We start from the raw sequence: 11633 nt of genomic DNA, 5'->3' as shown, positions 1-11633 counted from the left end.
AACAACAATAATAACTACACTAACAACAAAAAGGTCAACAAAAGGGGAAATAAATAAATATTTTGAATAGTTAAAAAAACAAAAACAAACAAAACAAAAAACCCATAGGGCTGGGGAGGGGGGAAAAAGGGCACTATGGAGGGTAGAGTAAACATAGATGTAATGATCAGTTGTCCTTTTGCTGCCTGTTTGCAGCCTTTGTTTCTTTTCTTTTTACTTATTTATATTTATAAAATGGAAATATTGACAAGACCATAGGGTAAAAAGGGTACAATTCCCACCACCAGAACTCCGTATCCATTCCTCTCCCTTGATAGCTTTCCTATGTTTTATCCCTCTGGGTGTATGGACCTAGGGTCCTTGTGGGGTGCAGAAGGTGGAAGGTCTGGCTTCTGTAATTGCTTCTCTGCTGGACATGGGCATTGGCAGGTCAATCCATACTCCCAGCCTGTCTCCTTTCCCTAGTGGGGCAGGGGCCCAGCAAAGTCAGGTTAGTGTCATGGTAGCATCTGGAAACTGGTGGCTGAAAAAGAGTTAAGATGAAAAGCAGAACAAATTGTTGAGTAATCATGAACCTAGAGGCAAGAATATTGTAGATGATGATTTGGGGTCTCCATTTTGTAAGAAGATAGTAGGACTATTTTAGGTATAGTCCAAGGGACCCATGACTTTACTGGCTTTTGCTTGAGTCTGACAGTTAACATGCAGGTGGACCCAAGGTATTATCTAGGGAGATGGTTTCATAGTTGGAAAAAGGACTGGGAAGGTGGATCAGGGAAGAGAGTAGCTGTTTTTTTTTTTTCTCCCAGCAGCAGTTTTCAGCTTTATTACTATCTGATTTGTCGACATGAGTAGGAGAGGAAATGGGGACAGTTACAGAGAAAAAAAAAATGAAATGAGAATAATTGAAGGTCTACTAAAATATTTATCACTTAAAATATAACTAAACATTTATGAAATTTGTCAAACATGGGACATTATACAGGAGATGTGCTGTCAGGGTATGGGGGGAGTATAGTGTTAAGAAATACTGGTACAGAACCGATAAAATCCAAATTCAGTGGCTGATAGTCAATGTTCTTAAAGTTCCAGCTCCCTGTTAAAGCTGTATTTTATTTCATATGAGATGAAGGGAAAGAGAGTTTGCCATGAGAAAAAGAGAGAGAAGCCAGAGCTTCTCACCAATACAATACACTCGGCACTGGGGATGGAACCCTGGCCTCAAGCATCTAAGTCCTGTTCTCTTCCAGTTGAGCCACTACCTCTGCTTCTCTGTCTCTCTTTCAGTGTTAGGTGTATATTCTAGAGGAGCTCCCTCTCCTGCCCTGTGCAGGAAGCTCTTTTCTGCTCCAGTAGATCAAGGTGAAAAAGAAAACTCTCACCCTCTCTTATCTGGGGCCCAGCAATTTCTGGAACATTCTGATCCTCCTAATCCTTGCTTTGGGAAATATTAATGAGCTAATCCCAGAAAGCTCACTGGCTCTCAGATGCAGTCTTACCAGTGAGCTTTGCAGGCTAGAGCTAGAGAAGGCCAGGCTGGAATAGAGCCTGCCTCAATTTTGCCAGCTGCACAAGAGCAGCCCAGGAGAGTCAGCCCCAATTCCTCTGCAAAAGTAGTCGGTGGGCATCGCAGCCATGGGCGAAGTGACAGCAGAGGAGGTGGAGAAGTTCCTGGACTCCAATATCGACTTTGCCCAACAGTACTACAAACTCCGCTACCGGGCCAAGGTCATCTCTGACCTCCTGGGGGCCAAGGAGGCAGCTGTGGACTTCAGCTACTATCACCCGTTGAGCAGTGTGGAGGAGAGCGAGATCATATTCGATCTTCTGCGGGACCTTCAGGAGAATCTGCAGGCTGAGAAGTGCACCTTCAATGTCATGAAGAAGCTGTGCTTCCTGCTGCAGGCTGATCGCATGAGCCTGTTCATGTACCGGGTCCGGAATGGCATCGCTGAGCTGGCCACCCGGCTTTTCAATGTCCACAAGGACGCTGTCCTAGAGGACTGCCTGGTGATGCCTGACTCGGAGATCGTGTTCCCCTTGGACATGGGCGTGGTGGGCCATGTGGCTCACTCTAAAAAGATCGTCAACGTCACCAACACAGAGGAGGTACCCTCTCCCCCCAGAGGAGGGTGGGTGCGGAGGCCTGAGTCCAGGGGCTTCTAGGGAGGTCAGTGGGGCAGGAAGTTGTCGGCCACTAACACAGGGGTGGCGGCAGCTTGGCATCTCTTTTACATAGTAACTTATTTATTTATTTAGAGCTCCTTATTTAAAAAAAAAGATTTCAGCGGAGATTAACAAATGGTACGTAGAACTGATGATCTTTCTTCTAAAGTCACCGATTGTTAGCATTCTGTCACGTTATTTATTTACTTATTTATTTTCTTACCACCAGCATTATCACTAGGGCTGGGTGCCTGCACAACAAATCTATCACTCTTGGTGGCCTGCTCCCCCTTTTCCTTTTCTTTTTTTTTGTTTCTGGTAGAGACAGAAATTGAGAGGGATGGTGGAGTTAGAGAGAGAGAGAAAGAGAGAGACACCTGCGGACCTGCTTTACTACTTATGAAGTTTCCACTCTGCAGGTGGGGGTGTGAACCCCTATCCTTGAACACTTTAATACATGTGCTCTACTAGATGTGCCACCACCTGACCCCTGTGTCAAATTTACTTTCTCCCTCCATGGTCTCTGTCCCATTTGAGAGTCAGACATGATGTTTATTATTATTATTATTATTTCATTTATTTATTTTCCCTGTTGTTGCCCTTGTTTTTTAATTATTGTTGTTGTTATTGATGTCGTCATTGTTGGATAGGACAGAGAGAAATGGAGAGAGGAGGGGGAGACAGAGAGGGGGAGAGAAAGATAGACACCTACAGACCTGCTTCACTGCCTGTGAAGCGACCCCCCTGCAGGTGGGGAGCTGGGGCCTCAAACCGGGATCCTTACACCGGTCCTTGCACTTTGCACCACATGCCCTTAACCCACTGTGCTACCGCCCGACTCCTTAATTATTTCTTTATTGAGGAATTAATGTTTTACATTTGACAGTAAATACAATAGTTTGTACATGCATAACATTTCCCAGTTTTCCATGTAACAATACAACCCCCACTAGGTCCTCTGTCATCTTTTTGGACCTGTATTCTCCCCTTCCCATCTACCCCAGAGTCTTTTACTTTGGTGCCATATGCCAATTCCAGTTCAGGTTCAAATGATTGTAATCTTTGTTCCATTCTCTTAAGAAACTTGATGGGAATTTGATTGGTATCACATTAAATTTGTATTTGGCTCTGGATAGAATGTTCATTTTGATGATATTAATACTTCCAATCCATAAGCACGGGATATTTTTCCATTTCTTTGTATCATTTTCTATTTCCTTGAATAGCAACTCATAGTTTTCAGTATATAAGTCTTTCACTTCTTTGGTCAAGTTTATTCCTAGATATTTTTAAAAAAATTTATTTATTTCCTTTTTGCCCTCGTTTTTATTGTTGTTGTAGTTATTATTGTTGTTAATGTCGTTGTTGTATAGGACAGAGAGAAATGGAGAGAGGAGGGGAAGACAGAGAGAGGGGGAGAGAAAGATAGACACCTGCAGACCTGCTTCACCACCTGTGAAGCGACTCCCCTGCAGGTGGGGAGCTGAGGCTCGAACCAGGATCCTTGCGCCGGTCCTTGGCCTTGCACCACGTGTGCTTAACCCGCCGCGCCACCGCTCGGCTCCCTATTCCTAGATATTTTGTTGAGTTTTCTGTGATAGCAAATGGGAGTGATTTCTGGATATCTTCCTCTTTTGGCTTAGTGTTTTTGTAAAGGAATGCTACTGATTTTTGTACATTGATTTTGTAGCCTGACACTTTGCTATATTGCCTAATGATCTCCAGAGGATATGCAAACATCTGGAAAGAGCAGGTGTTTAACATTTAAAGAGCAGGTGTAGTAAACATTTAGTGTAAAAGACAATCAAGTTATTACACAATCATTCCTTTAATACCTGTGTCAACTTGAACTCATGCTAATTCCATAATGGCAGAACCCGTGTAGATCTCTTTTACTGCTGCAGTGGCTAAACCAGGGATTTGTGTTCAGTCTTTTCCAAGACCCATTCTGGACATAGTGTATGCTGCCTCCTGCCTTATTTTAGATGAAGAGTCATCAGATTAAAAGATATGAGGTTTTCAGAGTTCACCTCTTTCAACTGCCTTATTTATTTATTTACCAGAATATAGCTTAGCTGTGGCTTAATGGTTGTTCAAGGGATTGAACTTGGGATGTTGGAGCTTCAGGCATGAAAGTAACCATTATTCTTTTTTTTATTCTTTTTTATTTTTTTAATATTTTTAAAATTTTTTATTTAGTTTTTTAAATTTATTTATTCCTTTTTGTTGCCATTGTTGTATTGTTGTAGTTATTATTGTTGTTGTCATTGTTGGATAAGAGAGAAATGGAGAGAGGAGGGGAAGACAGAGAGAGGGAGAGAAAGATAGACACCTGCAGACCTGCTTCACTGCTTGTGAAGCAACTCCCCTGCAGGTAGGGAGTTGGGGGCTCAAACTGGGATCCTTACACAGGTCCTGCACTTTGTGCCACCTGCGCTTAACCCACTGAGCTACTGCCTGATTCCCAAAAGTAACCATTATTCTAGCTCCCTCACCCCAACTGCCTTCTTGCACAGATGAAGAGCTTGGTGTCAGGAAGGTTAGAAAAAGGATTTGCCCAATGTCCCCAAGGCATTTGTTCAGAGCCAGATCTTTATACCTATGATGTAGGAAGTCAAATAGGTTATCTTCTTTTTCTCCTCCATATCCTCTTCCTCCTTCTTCTGAAATATGTCTTATTTTAATGAGAGTGAGAGATACAGATACAGAGAGAGGCCAGAGAACTGCTCAGCTCTGGCTTATAGGGGTGCTAAGGAGTGAACCTGGGACCTTGGAACCTCAAGCATGAAAGTCTTTTTGTATAACCATTATGTTGTCTCTCCCATTCTGGGTTGTCTTCTTGACTTGGACTCCTTGGCAGGTTAAGAAGCACAGCCTTAGCTCTCTGTGGGAAATGGCCTTCTTAGAGACGTGTTAGGCTGGAACTCCAGTGAGATCTACAGCTCCCTCAATGACCCCTGGACATCTCAGGTGAGGGTGATGGTTTTCCATTCAGAGAGGTTTCCTGAGAACTTGTCTAGCTGGGTTGGAGCCTGTTCTCTCTTCAGCTCTCTTTAGACAGTAATTTCAGTTGATATGATTGCCACAGTCTTATGATACAGCTCCAACTAGTCCTGTTTTCCCAATGATGAAATTGAAACTAAAGTTTAAGTAACCTTCTCAGAGTCTACATATAGTAAGTGGTAGAGCAGAGATTTGAACCCAGGTACTCTGATCTTGTGACCAGGTTCTTCATGGCTCTCTCCTGTGTGCTTTCTCTTTATCTATATAATGAGGGCATCACACTGGGTGTTGCTTATCAAAGGTCATTTCAGATTATACAATAGAGAGCTAAGCCATTAAGCTTTAAGGTCAGATCTGTAGGTGACTCATGCCTGTGTCACTGCTGGGAATACTGTGAGAACCAGGTTGAACGTGGTGAGGCTTTCCTCATTGAAAAATGGGGAACTGAGGAAACGAATCTCCCTGTCAGACTCCCTCTTGCTAAGATTGAGCTGGGGAGAAGTATAGACCTCAGTTTCTTGTTTCCCTGTCTCCAGAAACTCTGCATTTTTCTGCCCCCAGGGGCTCAGCATTGCTTAAAACATTAAGCCAGCTCTGCATCCCTTGATACAATGACCCGCTCTCTTATTATCTACATACAATGTTCTGCTTTGTCTAACAAATGACTTAAGGTCTCCTCCCTGTTTCCCCACCCATTCTGCTCATTTGACATATTCTTTTCCTACCCTTAAGACCCTCCCTGCCTGCAGGGTATTATTAATCCTACCAGTTAATGCTGGTCCCTGTTCAGACACCAGATGCCAGGCTAGCTTTGTGGGCGGGAGACAGACGACCAGGGACTCATGGATGAGCTGGGAAGCAGTGCAATGTTTATTGAGAAAAGAATCTGCCACCAGAATCCTGCTTTTCTGTAGAGAGTTAGCTTTGGAGTCTGTGAATCAGTTTCTTCAGGTAGTTCCAGGTCACATCATTGGTTTTGGGGGGTGCAGTCATGCCATCTTGTGGGTGATGTCAGAGGACAGGGGTCCAAATGGATTTCCGGGGATTCCACATGAGCAGATGCTTTTTTCATCATGAAGACTTGACAGCTGTAATTCATTTACTTGAAACAAAATTTGTAGCAGATTAAAAGTTCACTATAATTGATAACTCGATTATAATTGGTTTAAGTACCTTTATAATTTTGGAAGTCCTTTCTAGTATGGTTTTAAGGTTGTTTAAATAGTATAAACTCAATAAAATGTGGAAAGGTAAACAGAAGAACCATGGTTAGAAGCCTCAAGCATGAGAATCATTAGCATAACCATTGTGCTATCTACCCTGCCCATACTCATACAGTTTTCAGGATTAAAAGTTTCTCATTTATACCAAGACATAAAAAAAAAAATCAAAAGAGGAAAAAACAATTTTTTGGATTGTTTCTGGATGTCTCTAGAAATCATGGCTGCATCCAGCATTCTTTTTTAAAGTCAATGTCATATAAAAATTCAGTTTATTCAAATCACTGTCTTACAAATGCAACTGAAAGCAGACAGCAAACTTAAGATATTCAGAGAGAACAACTAGGGGGGAAGTGAGAGAAAAGCGGTAGGTAGTTTTGTTTTTTTTTTTAACCAGATTATTTAGATCTCACTATATCGCATCATGAATCCCCGGAGGGCATCCTAGTCCAAAAAGCTCCTCAAAATTCCATTTAGGGTGCTTCTGACGGTTCCTGTGGGATTGCTGCAGGCACCCATTTTTAAAAATGTCTTCCCATCGAAAAAAGAATCGAATCAGGAGGGTAGAACTAACCACGTGTCTCCATTCTTGGGGACTGCCAGGATACTGGAGAATGCGCTTCAAGTTAGAGTAGTCCTTCTCCATAGGAAACATGGAAGAGGGAGTCCAGAAAGTCCCAGGGGAAATCTCCACACATCTCCCAAGCTCTATGATCAAGGTCATAAGGAACCAAATTGTGGCCTAGAGCAAAATGTTCCAGAGACAGAAAATCTGTCTCATGAAGAAAGAGTAGAGGCTCTGGGAAACCTCTTCATAAGTAGGAAGGCATCCCATGGCAGATGGGTAGCCAAACGGCATTTATTTATCTGGGGGATAGGCGGGTTAGGTCCCACATTGGTGCACCATATACTGGTCCCTGTTTAGGCACCAGATGCCAGGCTAGCTTCGCGGGCGGGAGACAACCAGGGACTCATGGCTGAGCTGGGAAGCAATGCAATGTTTATTGAGAAAAGAGTCTGCATTTATAGTTTCCAGGAAGGAAGTGGTAGGGTAGAAAACAGGATGTGACTAGGAGAGGGGGCAGAACAAAAAGAAAGTGCAAACCAGTGGGATTAAACCAGTGCCCTGCAGGCAGGGCAGATCTCAGGTAAAACAGTGATTATGTAAATAGACCACAGCATTAAGCAATGCAACAGAAGGGGTATTAGAAGCAGAATTAGAAGCAGACCAACAGTTTAACCCCTCAAAACAGTTGCTAAGGAAGTTCCTACCTTTCCCAGCCCCCTGTTACCTTTTTCCACCCCTTTCCTAACCATGTATGGTATTGTCAAGCCACTTTCGTTTCCAACTTGCCACTTCTGTTTTTTGGCCTCGAAGAGCACATGCACTCTGACCAGGATCCTGACACCAGCCCTTGCACTTAACCTGCTGTGCTATCACTCCACTCTGGGGCATTTGAATGAATAAAGATTTGAACCACCTCACCACCTCCATCTCAGTTCCTGGGTCATCTCTCTCTCTCGTCACTAGCCCAACATGTCACTTTTTAAGAAACATGGCCTCAAAAAATTGTTCAGCCTGTCTGGGCTCATTTTCTAAATAATGAAATGAAATGGGGTTAGAATGCCTACCTTGCAATATTGTAGGGTTAAGTGAGAGCATTCTTTCTCCTTTTTTTTCTTTCTCCCTCTCTCCCTCCCTCTATTTTATTCAGATTCACTTACTGATTAGTAACAGAGAGAGGGACGGAGGGAGAGAGGAAGAGAGAGAGAGAGGGAATCACTTTAGCAACTCTAGGACCTCAAAAGAATTATTTCTCATGGTTCTTAGCACATGGTGACAGCTCATATGGGCATTTCCTGCTTCTTGCTATCATTAGGGTTGGTTTGTTGTTAAGGATTTATTCTAAAGGATGCATGCTGTCCCAGGTCTGTGTGGGATTTGAAAAAGGATCCAGACTTGCCTTTTTGGAGCTCTCAGCTTAGGTTCTGTTTGTGGAGGAAACAGGGAACAGAGGTTTGAATGCTTCTGTGGATTCTGGCATTAAGAGCTGAGGATTTGGGGCAGAATTGTGAAGTGCACAATTATCATGCATGGTACCTGGTGAAGTGTTGTTGTAGGTGTCTCTTTTTCTCTCTGCCTCTCTATTTGTCCCTCCCCTCTCAATTTCTTTCCATCCTATAAAGTATAAAAGGAAAAGGAAAAGAAGAGAGCCAGGTGGTGGATGGCAACCTGGTTTAGTGCCCATGTTACAATGTGCAAGGACCCAGGTTCCTACCTGCAGGAGGAAAGCTTTGTGAATGGTGAAGCAGAGTTTCAGGTGTCTCTCTGCCTTTATCCCTCTTTACCTCCCCCTTCCTTTCAATTTATCTCTGTATCTATAAGTAAATAAAGATGCTAAACAAAATAAAAAACAACAACAAAAAAAGAAAGGAAGGAAGGGAAAAAAAGACAAAAAAAATGGCTGTTGGGAGTGATGGATCCATTGTGCAAGCATGTGCCCTAATAATTAGCCTGTCTGCAAAACAAACAACAAAACCACTCTGATTCTAAAATATCTCAGGTCAAACCATCAGTTTTCTGCATCTCTCTGCTAAGAAGTGGTCTACTGTTTCCTGAATAAATGATAGTCTTCCCAGTCAGCTATGATAGTGTCATGTATAATAAGAAATCTTTATTTGCTCTTCCTCTCAGTTTTCAACACTTTTGGACATTACCTCGGTGGTAGGTAGTCTTTTCTCCTAGTGTCCTGATTCTTGGTGGGATCCAGAATAGTCATTAGAAAGACTAGGTTGCCTGAAACATCATTCTGCAACCTTCATTCTCCAGAGAGAGCTGAGGGGCTGGCAGTGAAGTTAGTCGATTATGACTACATTGTGTAGCCTCCTTAAAATTCCTAAAGTACAGGGCTTGGGGAGCTTCTGAGTTGGTAGACACACCCACATGCAGAGGGTAGTTGTATCCAAGCTTCACTAGAGCAGAAGCTTCTGCATTTAGGGTCCTCTCTGACCTGACTCCATGCACCCCCACATCTGGCTGCTCATTTGTAGTCTCAGTTATATCGTAAACCAGCAAACATGACTGTGGATTATTTGATCTATTTTAGCAAATTATTGAACCCATGGAAGGGGTGGTAGGGACTCTAGTTTATAGCAGATTGGCCAGGAGAACAGTGATAATCTGGGCCTAGCTATTGGTATCCTGTTGTTCCTAGATACACATTTGGTTCTTGTACCTTAAAATTAACAGTTTGAAGGGTGGATAGGGGGATGTAGCTCAGTGGTGAACACATGCTTTGCATGTATGACACTGAGAGTTAGAGCTCTGACACTCTTCCTAAGCAATTTTAGCTCATTGGCTTTTATGAGGATCTCTGCCTTTGACAGTTTGTTTCTATGACCGAGGTGTTTAGAAGAGTTGATATACAAAGGGACCATGTGGTAGTATACCTGGTTGAATGAACACATTACCGTGTGCAAAAGCCTGGGTTTATGTCGCTGGTCCCCACCAACAGGGAGGAGAGGATGCTTCACAAGCGGTGAAGCAGTGCTACCAGTGCTACCAGTGCTACAGATCTCTCTCTCTCTCTCTCCTTCTCAATTTCTCTCTGTCTCCATACAAAATAAATAAATTATGGTGCAGATGCCAGTCAACTGGTATTTGTTGTTTGTGAGCAGAGTTTCAGGACTGAAAACACAGTGAGAAAGAGGGTTCTGGTGGGTTTAGAAACATTTTCCTCAGAAGTAGTTTTGACACAGGGACTGGTTGTCCTAATAGAAATAAAAATGGCAAAACTAACTGACTCCTTCATGAAAGGAAAATGAGTGGTTCAGGAGGTGGTAACGTGGATAGGGTTGGTCCTACACGTGTTCCTGAGTTTAATCCCCAGCATCGAATGTACCAGAGTGCTACTCTGGTTCTTGCTCTTCCTCCTCCTCCTCTTCTTCCTGCTCCTTTCTCATTAATGAATTAATAAATCTTATTTATTTATTGTTACCAGAGCACTCACTATTCAGCTCTGGCTTGGCAATATGGGGAATTGAACCTGAGACTTTAGAGCCTCAGGCATGAGAGTCTCTTTGAATAACCATTATGCTATCTACCCCTACCCCTAATGAATCTTTTATAAAACAAAAATGAAAGTGACTTTGCCCCATCCCACCCTCATAACCCCTTCTCCCCCGTTATTCAGTGTTTCACCAGTGTCCTTAGAGAATGTTGTGGTTAATGCTCCTCTTAGAGTGTTTGCTTGATCCTCTCATGCTAATTCCACTAGAACTATACAGACATCTTTCAATCCCTTTACCCTTGAAATTGTCACTGACCACACTGCCATGGTCATGCATTTGAAACTGTCACTGACCAAACTGCCATGGCCTATTTATTTAAACCCACTTCAACAGGAATAAACTCACAGATTTTATACTCAGAATTTCTTAATGGTAGAGAAGAGCCTGCACTCTCAGTTCTAGAAGAGTTTTAAGAAAGAAATTTCCATTTCCAAGGCAATATGAACTGTGCAGGCTGGCTTGGATCCATAGCAATTCTGATGGCTGGGAAATGTAACAGTGTTCAAAGGAAACAGGAGGTTGGTGTCTTTTAGGTTCAAAAGACAATAATCCAGACTGTTCATCTCTCTGACCAGATGAACTACATCGACCAATACTAAACCTCCCAGTCTGCTTTATGGATGTGAGCATGTGTCTGTGTGTGTGTGGGGGAAGGGATACTTCTCTGGACTCTTGCCATACTGAGCAAGCTAAAGGCCCTGTATTACTATTACTGATTTATCTGTGGTCTCGCCTAAACTTAAGTCTCTCCTGTATGTCTAGCACTCAATGTAAGGTCTGACACATATGTAATATCTGTTAAGATTTGTCCACCAAGGACATCCATTGTGTTGAATTTGGCAACTGGATTGCTAAAAACATGAAAGTAACAAACTCTTTTGTTCAACAACATGTACCCAGATCTAACCTTATCTAAGTTCTCCCAAAAGGTAGCAGAGTTAAAGGCAGGTTCTGGAGTTAAACGTGTGTGTGTGTGTGTGTGTGTGTGTGTGTGTGTGTGTGTGTCCTTCTCATGGGTGATAGAAGAATTAAAGTGTGTTGACATAATAGGTAAAGTAGCCAAGCACAATGAACAGTTGTGGTTATTATGCTCAAGAAAGTCTTTGCTGGGGCCGAGTGGTGGCACACCTGGTTGAGTGCACATGTTACAATGTGCAAGGGCCCAAGTTTTAA

The 11633-nt window shown here is 42.8% G+C and overlaps 1 protein-coding gene across 1 annotated transcript in view; it reads left to right on the top strand.

The window, feature by feature from the left end:
* The first annotated feature begins 1635 nt into the window (after positions 1–1635).
* PDE6A (phosphodiesterase 6A) overlaps positions 1636–11633 on the top strand; it is an 82174-nt gene continuing 72176 nt past the window's right edge. Inside the window, exon 1 of the mRNA XM_007516396.3 lies at positions 1636–2109. Coding sequence (XP_007516458.1) covers positions 1636–2109 — 474 coding nt within the window. The remainder of the gene's footprint in view (positions 2110–11633) is intronic.

This window comes from Erinaceus europaeus, chromosome 2 (genome assembly GCF_950295315.1).
Source record: "Erinaceus europaeus chromosome 2, mEriEur2.1, whole genome shotgun sequence".
Taxonomy (NCBI): domain Eukaryota; kingdom Metazoa; phylum Chordata; class Mammalia; order Eulipotyphla; family Erinaceidae; genus Erinaceus; species Erinaceus europaeus.
The sequence above is the reverse complement of the archived record's forward strand: the minus strand, read 5'-3'. Positions and strand labels throughout refer to the sequence as shown.